This window comes from Rhineura floridana, chromosome 2 (genome assembly GCF_030035675.1).
Source record: "Rhineura floridana isolate rRhiFlo1 chromosome 2, rRhiFlo1.hap2, whole genome shotgun sequence".
Taxonomy (NCBI): domain Eukaryota; kingdom Metazoa; phylum Chordata; class Lepidosauria; order Squamata; family Rhineuridae; genus Rhineura; species Rhineura floridana.
Genome location: NC_084481.1, coordinates 119,184,966 through 119,203,473, shown reverse-complemented (window position 1 = coordinate 119,203,473; position 18,508 = coordinate 119,184,966). Strand labels below are relative to the sequence as shown.

The following is an 18,508-nucleotide window of genomic DNA, read 5'->3' as shown; positions in this document are numbered from 1 at the left end:
ACTGGGGCTGGTGGGCCTTTTGTTGGCAGCTCCATATATATAGAAAGCTCTCCCTCACTGAGGTGTGCCTAGCTGCACCACTGTATTCTTTTAGCAAACTAGTAAAGACACACCTCTTCTAGCAGGCTTTTGGATGAGAGGAACTATGATGGAATGAATGTTATAAACTGTTTGATACGGCTGCTTATTATGAAATGCATTGAAATAATTATTCTTGTACTGTTGCAGTGTTATGTTATAAACTGCCCAGTGGCCTTTTGGCAAAGGGCAATATATAAACATCTTAATAAATGAATACATTCTGCTCAATTAGGTGGCTAATAATCTCCTTTTGATTTTCATATTGGTTCTCTGACCCTGATTCTTCTGCTCAGCATCTGAGACAAGGTACAGAGCAGGTGTGGCAAAACTGCAGGTCAAATCAGGCCCACCCAACCAAATCAATACCTTCCAAAGGCATCTTTTTCTGACGTTGCAAAAGTGCCTCTTCTTTCTCTTGGGTGTCACCATTGTTAGGATTCCTTCCTGGTTCCTGATCACCTCTGACCCTGCTACCAATGGCAGTGTGCAAGAGGAAGAAGAGGTCTCTTTTCAGGGTCAGGACTAGGTACCCTTTGCAAGATCCCTCTCTTCCCAGCCCAGCACTCTGATGCTGTTTTGCCATAGAACAGGTGTGGGGAACCTTTGGCCCTCCCCTTGCTGAATGACAACTCACATTGGCCAGGCTTGCTGGGGCTGAAGGGTGTCATAGTTCAGTTACATCTGGAGGGCCAAAGGTTCCCCACTCCTGCCACAGAGGATGCAGAATCCTGCAGCTAGCATGGTGAGGTATCTCAGGGTCTCCTGTGGCAGTTAGCAGGAGGTTCTTCCAGGAGTCCCTATCTATAGAAGACTTAAGCCTTCCTACTCATGGGTTGACATGGTCAGATCTTCAGAGAGGAGAGTTTCCTGACCTGACAAGTATGGTGCTTAAAATAAACCATTTGCTTCAAAGCAAATTAGTCTCCCTACAAGAGACTAAACTGTTGTAACCAGCCCTGAGATCTACTGGTTAAGGGTGGATGGGTAGTACATTTTTTATTATTTTTATTTTTATTATTTTTATTAATAATAATAGGGAAAGAGCAGGTAGCACAAAAAGAGAAAATAACTTATGCATTGTATAAGGTGCAACATGATTATCCATCCATAAAAGTAGAAAATTATTACAATTTGATGGAAATTATCTTTTTATGGTGAGTGAACTCTAGATTTGCTATGCGGACCTACGTGGACCTAAACATTCTTAAATCCCAATCATTTATTGGGCTTTACATTCGATTTGGAGATGGAATGGGATGGTGAAAATGACCTTTTACCAGTTACGTCAAGAAAATGTTTTAATGGGGTGCTAATCTAAAATCTATTTTTAATCAATTATTTTTCATAGTAAGATCTTCAGTTTGTCCCAGTGCCAACACTAAGAGAAAGAGGCAAAACAATAAATTAATAAGTCACAAATAATAAAAAAAGAAAAGGTGCTGGAAGGAAATCCAGCAACAAGGTATACACAGTCCCATAGCAGCATCCAACAGTGAAAATTTGTCACAGCTCTGACACTAAGGCTGCAATCATATACCCCCTCCCCTGGAGTATGCTCCAACGAACTCAGTGGGACTAACAGCGTAGTCTAAACCATGTCTACTCAGAAGAAAGTCCTATGGAATTCAGTGGGTAAGTGGGGTTAGGACTGCAGCTTTACTAACTCTAAGTAGATATGTACAGGATGGCGCAGTTAAACATTTTCTTCCCTCCAACGCCCCCCCCCGCCCATTCCCTTCCCGACCGTTAGGATCCAACTGTCCTTTGGGATTCTGTGCTTGGCCTGTCCTTCTGTACTTACTCCGACACGTACGCGGAGGCTCCGGAGGGGCGGCGGGACAAAAATTAGTTAAAACACTGAATCCTCCTAATCGTCGGTATTTCTCAAATACTTCCCCCAGGTTCGCCTGTAAGCGCGCGAACGGACGCTTACAGTCGCTGAGCTCTGGGAGGCGACAGTGAGCTCTCTGAGGGAGCGCAGAGAGGGAGGGAGAAAGAGATACTTTTACCTTTCTTTCTCTCCCTCCCTTCCCCCCCCTTTTACCCACCATGCTCCGAGTCCGGACTCTCTGCCGCCGCAGTTTGTGCACGGGGAGGGGAGCCCGTTATTGCTGTTCTTCTCCGCGTGCCTTTCTTTTGAAAAAGATGAGTAAGACAAAGCCGAGAGGGAAGAGAAGCTGACGACCCCTCTCCCTGCCCGTCTGCTCCCGCGCGACCACCATGAAGGAAGAGAAAGAAGCCGCCGCCTCTTTCTCCCTTCCTCACCACAGGCACAACAAACTTGCTAGCCCGCCTCCGGACAGCGCCGCTCACCCCGAGCCCAGGAACGGTTACGTGAAGGGCTGCGCGACCCCCTTGCCGCAGAGCCCGCCGCTGGGCTTCTTTTCGCTGCTCCCAGTCGCTTCCCGGGGGGCTCTCTCATTCGCTCTGAGCGCCCTGGGTGCTACTTTAGCGCTCCTCTGGTGCTGGCTGTACTGGGGAGACAGTGAAAGGGCGGCGGCGGCTGGGAATTCCCGCGAGGCGGCAGGGCTGTTACTCCTCCTCGGGCTGTGTCAGTGTCTCAGCCCCCTCTTTAGCCTCGCCTGCGCCTTTTTCTTCCTCACCTGCTACTTGGCCCGGGACGAGCCCGGCGGCCTCTGGTGGCTCCTGGCGCTGCCGGTGTGTTGCTACGCGGGGGACTTGGTGGCGCTGCAGTGGCTCCTGCTGCCCCGCCGAGAGGAGCCTGAGAAGGGCGCCCTCCAGCCCCCGCCGGTCGAACTGCAGATGGTGGCGGGGCGGCTGCTGGCTACGCTGACCGCTGTGGCTGGGCTGACCCTCTTGCCGCGCAGCCTCAAACTTGGCAGGAGCCTCCTGGTTTTGGTTTTCTCCAGTCTCGTGTGGCTCGTGTCGCTCACTAGTCTGGGCCCCCTGCCCCCGGCCCTGAGACCGTTGCTGTCCGGCTTTGTCGGGGTAGCGGGTTGCCTGGTGGCGCTGCTGAGCGGGGAGCGCTGCTTCTCTTCTTGCTACTCGCCCGGCCGGGGACCGCAGCAGCATCACCAGTATCCTCACCCGAAGCCGCTGAGCAGCATAGCGGAGGAGAAAGTGCCAGTGATCCGACCCAGGAGGAGATCCAGCTGCGTATCTTTGGGGGAGACTTCCACCAGTTATTATGGCAGCTGCAAAATGTCCAGGAGACCCTCTTTGCCTTGCATTTCCAGAGAACAGGTAAGGCTTCCTCTGGGAGGGAGATGAAGAATTAACTTCTCTAAAAGAAAACTTTGGTCTAAGCAAGGAACGCGAGCATCCGGCAATCCACAGTGATGCGGTAAAAGAAGATCTCTGGTGTCACGTTAGGCGCTCAGGCCGCTCTGTGTTGAGTGTGTCCAACAAACGGTTAGGTTTTCCTTAAAAGTCAGCGTTATGTACGTTTGATTTGGTCTGTACTGTGTACTCTCTAGAACTGAATCGTTAGACCCCAGTTTCCTGATATAAACTTCCACAAGGGTAGCCCTTGAAAGAAAAAACAAAAGTCCTGCATGCTTTCATGTTGGCTTTTCAGGTGCTCCAGGGCTATTTGCTGAATTTCCTGGTATATTTCTTCTTACCCCTTTTTGAAAATTGCATGCTTCACGCTCAGTTACAAAGGACCATAAAATCAAATCTGGTGAAGTGATTTATTTTATTGGGCCAGATACTGATACAGTAATGAAGATTGATGAGTTGCAAACTTCCAGAATGGCAGTTGAATTTCCACACAAAGGTGGAGCTTTTGGAACTAGCCAGGTAGTGATATATAAGCCCCCATAATAGATGGGAAAATGTAGTGTAAACATGTAAACAGAACTCTTTTGCCAACAAAGGCAGTTTGTTCAGTGCTTCTTGTGCAGCATTGCTTATCATTTTAGTTATTCAATACCCAGTAATCTGGACAAGCTCCACTTACTAAAAAAACAAAGGAGCATGTTAACAAAAATTTGAGAGGCAACCTGTCATGCTTTGATAACATAAAGGACTAATAAAGGTTTCATAAGATTGCAAGAAAAACAAAAAGTAGAGGAATTGAGAGACCTTTATCAGTACAAGAGGATAGTTTTAAGATGTTAAGCTGGGGATATTTGAACTCTGAAAAGCTGAAATTCACTCTAAAGGGACACAAAGCACTTACTGGCTGTAGTGCCATAGGAAGCTTCTGGAATATGTAGTGTATTTGTGTGTGATTTAATCAAGCCACCTTTGTCAGCTTGACTTGCACTTGAAGGGATTATTAGTGGGCACAAAATTGTTCTATTGATCCATAATTCACCTTGGTCATAACACATTTTACATCAGCAGAATGCAAGTACTCCAAATGGAAAGCTAGATGCTGGAAAAAATTTAGTGTTGACAGCTATTATGGGACATTCTCATAATTAGCAAAATTGACCATAACACAATAATTGACCAGTACCAAATTAAGAAAGTGTTCAAAGAGTTTCCATTGAACTGGCTTCACCTTATGTTCCATCAGGAAGATTGTCTATTAACTTGCACCTTGAGGATGCAATTTTATTTGGGAGTAAGTCCTATTGAATTCATTGGGGTTGGCTTCTGAATAAACATGTATAGTTGGGTTGTTCTCAAATACCAAACTTTTCTATACTGAACTTTTGTGTGAAAATGTGAAAAAGCACATGGATGTGGTTGAAGTTAGAAATGGACTGTATTACTGCTCAGTTTGTTTTATTGTAATGTGATTACATTTTTGATAAAAAAAATCTTAAGTAGTGTGTGTCTCGAGTAAACTGTTCTAGAACACAGTTTAAAAGTTACTTTTTAGTTTGAAAGCTTGTTCATATTTACTGTGATAAAGGAAATATACATGGTATTTTTATTTTAAATTAATAAAAGTGAACTGAAATTCTTTCATCTTTATATTTATTATAGAGCAGAGGACTATTGGTAGGCATTTCAGAAACAAATTTATAGTAGGCTATATTTCCATTTTTTAAAGTGTAAAATATCTCAAGTAGAGGAAAATGCACAGGTGGTAGTCAATGCTGGTCCTACTCAGAGTACACCCATTGAAGTTAATAGACATGACTAACTTAGGTTCATTAATTTCAACGGGTTTACTTTGAATAAAACTTAATGGACTTACAACCACATGTTTTTAACATTTAGTCCTTTCTCTTTAGATTGTTTTAAGCATTAAAAAGCCAGTGCATATTAGTCAAAAGGAATTAATAACTACTGTATATCAATTGGTAACTCTTACTGTAGCCCATTACCTCAGTATTCAAATCATGGCTGTATTATGCTTGGAGTTTATGCTAAACTAGTTTTACATAGTAATTTTTTTAAAAAAAGTATGCCCCCTTTCATCTCTGAATGAAGATTCAAGCATGTTTTAAAAATCCATTTAACATATTATATACATATGATGAATCTTAATAGCTCTTCCTAATTTTCTGTTTTTTAAATCAGTACACTGTTTTTAATCCTATGCATGTCTGCTCAGAATAAGTCCCATTAAATTCAGTGGGGCTTACTCATAGATAAAAGAATATAGGATTGCAGTCTAAATCAGAGTTAATTTATTTGAAGATTTAAGTGTTTGGTTCGTAAATACAACACGGGAATGTTTAGTTTTAGAAAAAACACAAATTAGAATCTTTGATTGAGGAGCATGTAGTAGAAATGCAAAAAATTCAGTCCATTACTCAATATAGCATTAGATCTTGAGACTTTCTTTAAAATTGCATAATTGGTGCATAATTGTGGTGCCTTGCAATTCTGTGATGCCAGTTCTAAAACACAAGTCATACAACCAGGAAACCAACATATATTATTTAATCAATTTGGGCAAGAATATACCATTAAGTTAAGACCGTTAAGATTAAATACCATTAAGAATATACCATTAAATTATATGTAAGCTTCTTGAATACTGAAAGTTTGCCCTAAAAGTATTTGTTTACATACATGAAGCACAGCAGTAAGAACAGCTTTGCATATTTTCTTGATAATAAAGGAAGTGAAATGGGATTTCAGTTCTTCTCATGTATCTGGTGGAACCTTTGGAAAAGAACTTTCATGGAAGAGATGTGCAAGTTTCAGAGAGGAAATTGCTTGTTTGTCTCCGTAATGCAAGTTACTTTTTTTCTAATGTCACACCAGCCATGTCAAAACAGGAAGCATATCTCATTCATGAATCGTACTTCTTTTGCTGCCACATAAGAAAAGTGTAAATTATGTAATTATGATATAACACTCCTTTTTGTGCTTTGTATGAAACTGATGTTAATGGGAGTAAGTAATAAGCTTTGGATAATCTGGAGATAAGAAATGGGGTTATTAATATTTTCTTAAAATAGTAAAAAAGTTAACAATTCAGTGATATTCTGCCACTGTTACAACTTATTTGAGATGCCATTAACTTATCTTGTAAAAACCCACATGTGTAGGTGTTAGTAGCATCAAATACAGCAAAGTGGTTAAGCATGTGTCACAGAAATCTGATCCTTCTGCCCCATTCTGTGAGGCAGATTTGGCTGGAGCACATTTGGTTATTTTGCTCATGAATATCTACCACCACTTCTTCCTTTTTAAACACCTAAGTCTGGGTGAGGAAGAAGCCACAGCTTGTGATTTTTGTTTACCTCAGAGGGAACTTTCAATGAGCCTCTTAAATGATTTCCTTATCTCTCCTTCTAAGACAGTAGTATGGACCAGGTCTTAAAAGATCTGCACTGGTTTCCAGTTCGCTACCGAACCCAATTTATGGTGTTAACCCTGACTTAAAGAACCCTAAACTATTTGAAGCCCCAAATATCTGCAGGGTTACTTCGTCCAACATTGACTTGCCTGGATGTTAAGATCAGTAAAGGGGGCCCTGTTGTCAGTACCACCATCCTCTGTGTTTTAAAAGGTGATGGCATGTGAGACGTACTTCTCTGTGGCAGCCCCTAGATCATAGAATAACATCCCCTCTGAGGTATGTCTTGCACCATCATTATATGCTTTTCAGTGAATGGTCAAGATGCACCTCTTTACTCAGGTCTTCAGTTGAGTGCATGTTTCCCCTCTTCCTGTAGTGCTATTCTGGGCTGATGTTCTGTTATTTTATCATGATTGTTTTGTGGTTTTATTTTGTGATTTTTTTAATGTACAGTGCATTTGTTTTGATTTCAACATTTTTGTAACCCATCGTGGGGCCATTTGGTGAAGGGTGGGCTATAAGTGCACATAATAAATAAATAGGCACATGGGTGGGGTAGATCCTTTGGGCTAGGCAAGACATTCATTTCATCTTAGTGTCAGATTAGAAGGCTTATTTAAGATCTGTATAAGAGAGTTGAAAAAAATAAGAGGTAACCAAAAGAAAGTAAATAAAACATTTATAAATAATTCACTCCTAGGGTGGATTTTTATAATATCAGCATAATAATTGCTCATAGCAAGAACATCTCCCTGATGCCACATGAGAGATAACATAACAGTAAATAGTCTCCCTTTTTCCAGTGTGATCAGGAAGGGGGAATATTGGCAGGTCATGGGAATTTCATCAGTCAGGAGCCGTCAGGATGTGAAAGCTAATCACAGCCAGAAAAGACATGAAAGGCGTCTCATGAACCTAAGCTTGGGGAAAGTTACATTTAGCAACAAACTTGCATTTCAGTTAAGAAAGCTAATCCAAGAATGATTTGTTTCCTTAACATTTAGTGCATACATAGGCATCAGACAGGGACAACACACCTGAGGGCAGCTTGACAAGCTGGGGCCTTAGTATTTTTAAAAATGGAAGTTACCATGATGTACAAGAGGGGTCCCCAAACTGTGGTCCATGGACCACTAGTGGTCTGCAAATTTTATTTGGGTGGTCTGTGGCATGTGTGTATTAATTTTTATTTTTATTAAATATTTTTAATTAATATTAATTTTTAGTTGTATTTTATTGCTTTTTATTTCTGAAACTATTACAATTTGAATGATATACAATTTATTTCTATGTAATAAAAGAAGCAATAAAATGCAATTAAAAATTATAAGCATCTAGCGCAGTGCATTACACATCCTACAATAGGCAGAAAAAAATCATTAAGTGGTCTGCCAAGACCCTCAACAATTTTCAAGTGGCCATTGGGAGAGAAAATATGGGAACCACTGATGTACAACATTAATTTAAAATATTATGGTGTTAATGAGGGCCTAATTTTAAATATGAGTGCTTTATTTGACTTCTCTAGAACAATTTGTGTGTTTCAGCATCTTGAACTTGAAATGTCCATCTCTTGCTGTCTGAATAGAAGGCATAATGGTTGTTTTTAGCCTGTATTTATTATTGCTTGCTAAGAACTTACAGTGCAATCCTAACCCCTTATCCTGCCACTGGAGAGAATTGGAATAAAGTATAGTGGTTAAGGTGTTGGACTATGACCTGGGAGGCCAGGGTTTGAATCCCCACACAGCCATGAAGCTCACTGGGTGACCTTGGCAGCGGCGGGAGTGCGAGGGGGGGGTGAACCTCCGGCGCGTGCCCTCCCAGGGGCATGGACAGGGGTGGTTGGTCTCTCTCTCTCGCGGGCTCACTGTGCTCCACGCTGATGGTGGAAGGCCTGTCCAGGCTTCACTGCCAGCGAGCAGGCACCTGCTTTTGGCGCGCACCAGACTGGGTGCCGGGGGGCAGCGGTGTCACTAGTGGGAGTGCAGGGGGTGCGGCTCTGGGTGTCACCCCCCTCATGGTGTCACCCGGGTGCGATCCGCACCCCCCACACCCTGGTAGTGATGCCCCTGGACCTTGGGCCAGTCACTACCTCTCAGCCACAGAGGAAGGCAATGGTAAACCCCCTCTGGATACCTCTTACCATGAAAACCCTATTCATAGGGTCGCCGTAAGTCGGGATCGACTTGAAGGCGGTCCATTTCCATTTTCAACTCTCCATCTGCCTCCGCTAGTGGGGATGGCTCTGCAGCTGCAGAGATTCCTGGTTTTGCCACTGGTCACCTCCCAAAAAGCTCTGACATGGGATGTTTCAGCACAGGGCACTGGTGGCTTTGGATGTGATGGATCCAAAGTCTTGCAAATCCTCTGAGCTGATGTAGGGGGGAAAAAAGAAGGGAACACCTCCACTTTCTGCTCTGGCTGATGCAAGTAGCAAGTAGCAGATGTGGAGCATGGCGGTTGCTCTCCTGTTCCACTTTGGCCTCCTGCTCTCTAGCCAGGACTTATGATTGCTCTGCCTTCCCACCCTAAAGACAAATTCCAGAAGATTAGCAGTGCTGCTTTGTTGTGTCAAGCAAAAGTATTGTGGCACTGTAGAAGCTACTTTACAAATACTTTATGCTATCTTGTTTCCCCAATGTTCTGTTTAATTAATGCCAAGTAACAAGTAACAAGCATGTTAAGCCTGGCCAATGTACTTTAATCCATGGACCAATTACTTCTTTCTCCCCATGCTGAAATAAATTAGTTTCCCATAAGCCAGGAATGTTGTACAGTAATGTTCCCCATTAATGTGTCTTTTACAATCAGCAAGATGAAAACAGAATGTTGCCTTCTCCAATGACTCAGCAGTGTGCTAATGTTCTTTAGAGATAACCCCAATATGGTACTAACCCAGTGATACAAATTTATTTATTTAAAGCATTTTTATTATGCTCTTCAGCCAAAATAGGTTCCCAGAGTGGCTTACAAATATCAGTGATAAGGCAGTCTCTGCCCTCAGGCTAACACAACACAAAAGAAAAATGGATTGTGAGGGAGGAGGCAAAAGCAAACTGAAACACTGGTTCGTAGTTACAGAATTCTTGTAATGATCAGCCGGAATGGAAAGATTTAAAGGAGAAGAAAAGCTAAAAGTTGCTGGTTTTTCAGTAGAGCAGATGGAGAGGCCCTGTAGTCCCATCTCTGTCCCTCTTCTGTAGCCTGATGGAGCCTTATCTTGCAAACTTCTCATAAGCATCTAGTTGGCCACTGTGAGAATAGGATGATGGGCCTTTGGCTTGATTCAGCAGGACTGGTGCTTGTATAGAATAGTGAAGTCCCATCTCTCTTCCTGTCCTATAAAATTGAAGCATTTAAGATGGAAATACATGCATAAAGACACATGTGCTATATTAAAATATTCAGTGATTATCTAGTCACAGTTATGTACTACCGGCTTCTAATAGCATATTTTTGTAGGCCTGTTCTAATTTCCATTGCTTTGCAGTATACTTTCTTGCTGCTTTGCCCATTCCACATAACAGTCAGTAGTTTGAGTATACATAAAGCATGTGAATTTACCTTACTCACATTTTGGATCATTAGAGATAGAGAAAAAGTGAGTACAACTCACTTGATCTAGTAAGGGTCATCTTATGTTCAAAGCTGAGCCTTCGTTCTTGTTTTTAGGGTAGTGTGGTGTCTAGGCTCAACCCTGGAATGCTGAGCATACACAAGACTCTCTTGTCTTCATAGATCAGCGTCACAGATACTTCTCCGTGTCCTACCATCTTCCTTGTACTTGAAAATATATTGTAGTCATGGACATTTAGAGGAATTTCTAGGGGTGGGCAGAAGGTAGATCTGGTAGTGATTTCTGGGTAAATTGGAAATAGATTGGCAAAGATCTTGACTCCCAGTTGTTTAAATAATGAGATCAACCTGTCAGTGGTGGCCTGCTGCATTGTGTGAGCTGGATGATTTATAGTTCAGTGGGCCCAGAAAGTATAAGGAAAGAGTCAAACTGCTCAAAGCTTCTTCGTCTCCTTCCCAACAAACTGGTTTTTGCATAACCTTGGACCTTCTGCATGTAAATCAGATATTCTTAGCACTGAGCTCTGGTCTTTTCCCCAAAAGAACAAAGTAGTGTCCACCATAAATTACACTTTAGAAATGAAGAATGCTTAGAGTAACCAGGATGGACTCCTGTTTGGAAGGACTGTGAGCTCTGATACTCAAAACAAATTTCTGGGCTTAGTATTCTTTAATTCTAAGTAATGTAGTTTGTTCTAGCCTCTGGTTGGTAGACCTTGGGGTTCTAGTAAAAAAATCAAAGTAGTTCTTGCGAGCCTGAAGTCTGCCCTCCTCTGGGATAGGGTACCCATAATGGTGTGGGAAAGGAGAGGAATATAAGATAAATCAGTTGAGTCAGGTGGCAGCTGAACGACAAAAACTAGTGATAAAATTAAGGTCACTTGGAAGTGCTCTTGCCCAACACTTGCTCTTGGATGTCAGTGTTGTGGAACTGAAGACAGAACATCTTGGAGACCTTTTGACTGGTGAAGGGCATGAGGAAATAGTTCAAGCTTCTAAGGTCATTTCCAGCCATATGTTAATTTTCCTTAAAATACAGAGGCAAAGCAGAAAGAGAACCCAAGAAGAAGCTTCTACAGAAACAGATTTGTCTCCAGTCTAATATGGCCACAATACCAGATGTGTGCATTAGATTTGGCTATATCTTATTTATTTATTATTTATTTTTAAAATTTGTATTCCGCCCTTCCTCCCAGCAGGAGCTGGGGCTTGAACTGCATTGGGCTAATTTGGAGAAATGTAGGAATCATCCAAAGTGAATCTAGGTCCTCATTGATGTTTTGGAGTACAGTAGGGCCCCGCTTTACGGTGTTTTGCTTTATGGCGTTTCACTAATGCTGCGGTCTCTATTATTATTATTGTTGTTGTTGTTGTTGTTGTTGTTGTTGTTGTCTTTATTTATACCACGCCATTTTTCCAAAACTGGAACTCATGGCGGCTTCCAGATAAAAAATACATATAATTAAAAACATACAAAATCTACATTAAAATAAGATTAAACTATTTCCAATATTAAAACCATACACACATATAGCTAAAAGAGTTCAAACTAGTTTAAAAATAATATAATAGACATTAGCAATGCAGCACCCTTCACACCCTATCCTTAGCTTTCAATTCCAAAGGCTTGATGGAATAGGAAGGTCTTTGCTTGTTGGCGGAAGGACTGCAAGGAGGGGGTCATTCTTACCTCCCTAGACCAGAGCTTGGAAGATTACTTTTAAAAAGTAATAAATTACAGTTACAGTTACATGGCCCAAAAAAGTAGTAATTACTGTTACAATTACAATTGCTCTGAAAGTAACTGATTACTTTACTTTTCCTCCAAAGTAATCACTATAGTTACATTTCAGTTACTTAAAAAAAAAAACCTTACAAGGTGCTGGCCTTGGCTGCTGCACATCTAAGTAGCCTAAAACAACATTAAAAATAAACAAACACATACAGAGGTAGTAGAATAATTATTTTTATTCATAAGACAGCAATGGTGGTCTCTCCGCTGGTAAGGGTGGTGGGGAGGGAGGCAGAGGCCACTACTCAGATCTTTGCACGTCAAACCAAGTGCAACCCCCTCAACTCAGCCAGCCAGCATAATCTCTCTCACTTAACCACCTCCCGGACCCTGCCCTGCCACCAACTAAGGGACACTCACTCAAGCACACATTTTCCCCTGAGATGCAAAAAAGTTAAAATACTGCAAATGCAGCACAGTAGCCAGAGAGGGTGGTGGAGGCCACTTTGTGTGCCAAGTGCAAACACAGTATTCTCTCTCTCTCTCTCTCTCTCTCTCTCTCTCTCTCACACACACACACACACACACACACACACACACACACACACACACACACACACACACACACTCACTCACTCACTCACTCACTCACTCACTCACTCACTCGTCATCTTTCACCTCCACAGTTCTTTATCTCCATTCTGCTGCTGCCTCCTTCTCCTCCTTTATCCATGTTATAATAATAATAAATTTTATTTTTCAGCCGCCTATCTGTCCGGGTTAGGGACACTCTAGGCGACGAACAACAAGAATAAAAACAATACATATAGATCAACATAAATCAAATTTTAAGCTAAAAAACCATTCATTAATTCAGAACATAAATTAATCTGTCCCAATCTTGTAGGCCTGCCTGAACAGCCAGGTCTTCAAGGCTCGGCAATAGCTGGACAGGGAGGGAGCATGTCTGAGATCGAAAGGGAGAGAGTTCCAGAGGGTGGGGGCCGCAACAGAGAATGTCCTCTCTCTGGTCCGTACTAGCCTAGCTGTTCTCACCGGTGGGACCGAGAGAAGGTCTTGCGAGGTTGATCTCGTCAGGCGGCACAATCTGTGATTCTGGAGGCGTTCCTTCAGATATACTGGGCCGAAACCGTATAGGGTTTTAAAGGTCAACACCAACACCTTGAATTGGGCCCGGTAGACAACTGGTAGCCAGTGAAGATCTAATAACACTGGGGTGATATGATCCCAGCGACGGCTATGTGTAATCAAGCGTGCTGCCGCGTTCTGTACCAGCTGTAATTTCCGGACCGTTTTCAAGGGTAACCCCACATAGAGCGCATTGCAGTAGTCTAAGCGAGAGGAGACCAGGGCATGTATCACCTGAGGGAGCAGGTGAACAGGAAGATAGGGACGCAGTCTCCGTATCAGATGTAATTGATACCAAGCTGCCCGGCTCACTGCTGTAATCTGAGCCTCCATGGACAGCTGGGAGTCAAGTATGACCCCAAGACTGCGGACCTGGTCCTTCAGGGGTAAACTTACCCCATCAAGCATCAGGTCAGTAATTCCTAACTTCCTTTTATCTCCCACAAGTAATACCTCAGTCTTGTCGTGGTTCAGCTTCAGCCTATTCTCTCCCATCCATCCACTTACGGATTCTAGGCACTTGGACATGGTATTCACAGCCAACTCCGGTGAGGACTTAAAGGAGAGATAGAGCTGAGTGTCATCTGCGTACTGATGGCACTGCAACCCAAAACTCCTGCTGACTGCTCCCAGCGGTTTCACATAGATGTTGAATAGCATGGGAGAGAGGATAGAACCCTGTGGCACTCCACAATGAAGAGGCCAAGGGTCTGAAACCTCATCTCCCAATGCCACCCGTTGCTGCCTATCCGAGAGATAGGAACGGAACCACTGCAAGACAGTGCCTCCTATTCCTAATCCCTCTAGGCGGTTTAAAAGGATACCGTGGTCAACGGTATCGAAAGCCGCTGAGAGGTCCAGGAGGACAAGGAAGGTGTATTCACCCCTATCCAATGCCCTCCGCATATCATCTACCAGAGCGACCAAGGCTGTTTCTGTACCATGACCAGTCCTAAAACCCGATTGGTATGGATCTAAATAATCTGTTTCCTCCAAGTGTGTCTGTAATTGCGCAGCCACCACCCTCTCAATCACCTTGCCCAAGAATGGTAAATTAGAGACTGGGCAAAAGTTGTTTAACTCTTGGGGATCCAAGGACGTTTTTTTTAAGATGGGCTTTATTACCGCTTCCTTGAGGGCTGATGGCATTGCACCATTCACCACCGCCTTGATCCCTTCGCCCAGTCTCTCTTTACAGCTCATGATGAGCCATGATGGGCAAGGATCAACCAGACAGGTGGTCGGCTTCACAGTACAGAGCACCTTGTCCACTTCCTCAGAGAGAAGAGGCTGAAACTGATCCCAACAGACCAGAATGCAACTGGTCGACTCTGGCCCACTTCCTGTCTCCACGGCGAGCGGAAGCGTGCTCTTCAGACGTTCGATTTTATCGGCAAAGTGTTTAGCAAAAGTATCACAGGAGATTTTAGAATGTTCCATGGGTTCCTGAGCAACTGGACCGACCAGGCTTCGGACCACTTGGAACAATCTCCTGGGACAACACTCTGCCGACGCAATAGAGGCAGCAAAGAAATTTTTCTTTGCTGCCTTTGTTGCCACCTGGTAGGCAGCTATTGCTGCTCTAACCCGTGTCCGATCGTCTTCAGTGCAAGATTTCCGCCACCGGCGCTCAAGTCGTCTCACCTCCTGTCTCAGACCCCGGAGTCGTGGTGTATACCAAGGTGCTGTCTGAGTTCTGTTCAGGGGGAGAGGACGTTTTGGAGCCACCCGGTCCACCGCCCTGGCAATCTCCTTATTCCACTCCATCACCATCTTGACCTCCGGATCCTTTTCCCCTCCATTCTTCACCACCACTAACTGTTTTTTTTTTAATTTCCACTCCACCCCGTCTCACTCTCCGCCTCCTCCCTCATCGCCTCCTACCCACCCACAGAGCATGAGGAAGGAGAGGCACTGCACAGAAGCCCAGTTTGAGGCACATGATTTTCATCCACAAATCAGAGGAGCAGAAGACTTCCCCTGCTCCCACCCCCAAGTAATGCCCAAAAGTAATTCTGGAAACGTTACAATTACTCCACAAAAGTAGTAAAATTACTCCTAGTTCTATTACAATCAAAATGTAAAGGAATTACCCACTCGTTACTCAAAAAAGTAATGAATTACAAGTAATTCGTTACTTGTAACTAGTTACTTCCAAGCTCTGCCTTAGACGCAATTAGACTAAATCCCCACTCACATGGCGCTTGTTCCGCTTTTACAGCAGGTTTTGGGCGTTGTGCACCATTCTATTCAATGAGTTCTGCTTTTTGGTGGTTTTCGCTTTACGGTGGGGGTCCAGAACGTAACCCGCCGTATAAGTGGGGCCCTAGAGGTTATGGGTGTTATGAGGGATGTACAGGCAGGGAGGGTTTACATTCACATGTTTTATTTTCAGTATACTATATAGCAGAGGTGACTAACGTTTTTCATGCCAAGTACTGCATTGACCCATGGCCAACCTTCTGGATCCCACATGTCAAAGTGGGTGTGGCCAAAGTATAAAAAGGGTGTTTATTTTTTTTGAAGCATACATTTTGGAGGTTAGGTGCCACAAACTTTATGGCATCACAAAATCACAGCAGGGGTTTTATAATGTCTTTATAATGTCTTTATAATGTCTTTTATAATGTCTTTGCATTTAAAAAAATAGCAGTTTTTGGGACTACAAAAACCTTTTGGCATCATGGCATCATAGTGGGGGACCATTTAAGAGCAGTCAATTTTTTTTAAGAGACACACCTTGAGGGTATTGGAGCACAAAAACTCTTGGGGGCTTATGTGGGTCATGGGTGAGCCACTCTTGTTACACCGTATTCACAAGTACTAATGCACTTTCATATATTTTCTTAATAAAGTGTCAGCCATCCACTCCATCAAGAATGAAGGGATTTTTGTGACTTTGGTGCCGGTTTGAGCAGAAAACAAAAAAGCCTCAAACTGTTTTCCTTCCTTCCTTCCTAGCTTTTGCACGCATCCTTTGGAAATTTTACAGGTTCGTACCTGGGACGCTACTATGATGTGTATAATTTTCATACAAATTTTCATACAGAAAACCACAGGAGGAAGAAAGCATATCTTTTTTAGATCTCTCCCTGCAAATCAATCTTAAAGGTGTCTAGCACAGGGGTTCCCAAACTGTGGTCTGCGGACCACCAGTGGTCCATGAGCTTCATTCAGGTGGTCTGTGCCATGTCTGTAGATTTGTAGTTGAAGATAGGAGACAGCACATCCATCACATCAAATGGGTAAATTGCCCCTGCAAAGGTCTGAGCTGAATCAGGCCACTTTCTGAATCATTGGAGTGGAGTCTGAACTAAATCAGGCCCAATCTGAACTAAATCAGGCCCAATCTGTAGTGGACAGATTTGGACTCGATCCAACCTGATTTACATCCAAATCTGAATCACAATCTGGATGTTACAACTCTCCAGAAATCCCATTGACTTACATTACAAAACCAAAACAGCCATAACTTTCTTGTTTTATGACCTTTTGATACATGGTAACTGCTATATAGGTGATTAAACCTGCCACATTGCAGGTGGATAGCACCAGGTGTTTCATGCTAGCCATCTTTAAAGTTTGCTTTTTCCCAGAAAGATTTGTTTGTTTTTAAAAAAGACTCTGTCATACAGGGGGCAGATTGCCAACAGCAATAGTGAATGAGGGAAAATACAATACATATACAACTATAATCTGCAATTTGGAGTTAGTAGCCAGAAGTGAATGTTTTTAACACTATTTGCTGCTAAGGCCGTGTACTAATTACACTAAGCCAAACTGTGCATAGTATGAATGAGCAAGCATTCTGATGCACATCTATAATATCAGGATCACTTAGCTCCTTCCCCTATCCTGCTGCTGCTGTGGTATGATAAACTAAGCCATGGTTTGGCTTAGTGTTATAGGACTTGTGGTTTGTCTCACTCCATACAAACCATGAGTTGTAACCAAGGTTTGTTCTTGGTTTACTACTCATAGTCTGTTTTGGGGAGGCAAACCATGAGCCTGGGTTCATATATAAAACTGAGTCAGACCATGGCTTAGCTCCCAGTAGCACAGCAGGAGCAGGGAAGGAACAAAGTGATGGCAGTTTTCTAAATGTGCACCAGCAGACTTGCTCATTCACTGTAAGCCATAATTTGGCTTAGAGTTATGTGCAAACTGAGCATAGTCTAGATAGGGCATTTCCTGGTTCACAATGAGAAGGTCTCTTAAAATGTTGCAAGTGATAAACATGAGAACTGCCCATAGAGGAAAATTAAGAAGATTTTAATGTAACTGGGATTGGGCAACTGTGTGTTCACCCCAACTCCAACCCCCAAAATCAAAATAAAGAAAAACCAAAATAGCTGATGAGGATTGAGCATGCTCATTGGGCACAGTATATTTACCGACTTTTGGGAAGAGGATTTTTTTTCTTGCAGCAGAGTCGCACTTGCATAATTTTAAAATTGGAATAGCTAATCATGCTGTCCTTGCCTCAGTTACGTGGTGCACTGGCACCTGCATTGAAAAAGTAGCTTTTGCTAGCTTTTCAGCTCTTAATAGCTCAATGATAATGGTAATGATTGAAAGTAAATTGAAAATATTTTCTGCTTAGCCTTTTAAAAACAAAATCTGATACCTTAAGTGAATAGATAGTCATGCCTAAATCTATTGAACAGGGGTGGACAACCTTCAGCCTCTGGGCTAGTCATGGCCCTTCAGTGGTTCCATTTGGCCTCAAGGCCCTTAACCATGGCCACCCACCCATCAGCTGATGTCACTAGTAACATTTGCTGATGGGAGGGAGAATAGGGTTTAATCCTGTTTTCGCAGAAGCATTTAATCTCCAGGTTTGAGAGTGTGGGTAAAATGTGTTAAATTTCTAAATGCTACAAAGTGAGAGTCTGCTAGCACAAAGTGAGGGACAAATGGATTGACAGATGGGTTGAGAGCTGTTGCCAAGTGCATTAGTTTAATCTGTTCGAATGCTTGGTTTTATTTAGGTTAAATTGGAAGTTTTACTTTTTGTCATTATAGTTTTGCTTGCCTGTCTTCTAACAGAATTGTTAATTTGTTTACTGGACCTATTTATATGATTTTGTAATTTTTGTATATTTTTTCCTGTTTATCTTTATTGCTTTGTTCCCTGCTCTGAGGTTGAAATTATTCAATGAATAGTGGGCTATAAATACTGTTAATAATAGTAAAATAATTGCAGCTCATCAACTGATTAGCTGAGTGGGGATCAAAGCCCTGCGCAAAAGCCACACTTTGAAGCAGCTCACATGTGCAAGCTTCTTCAA

General features: G+C 42.8%; 1 protein-coding gene across 4 annotated transcripts in view; it reads left to right on the top strand.

Moving 5' to 3' along the window:
- The first annotated feature begins 2,048 nt into the window (after window positions 1–2,048).
- The window catches only part of PDE3B (phosphodiesterase 3B), a 134,043-nt gene continuing 117,583 nt past the window's right edge, over window positions 2,049–18,508 (top strand). For 2 of the 4 annotated variants that reach the window (XR_009760606.1, XM_061610301.1), the window contains exon 1: window positions 2,052–3,285. Coding sequence is in view for 3 of the 4 variants with exons in the window: in XM_061610301.1 (XP_061466285.1) it covers window positions 2,302–3,285 (984 nt within the window). In the remaining variant the exon portion in view is untranslated. Of the gene's footprint in view, window positions 3,286–18,508 lie in introns of all 4 variants that reach the window. The other 2 variants (XM_061610303.1, XM_061610302.1) reach the window with 2 other exon arrangements.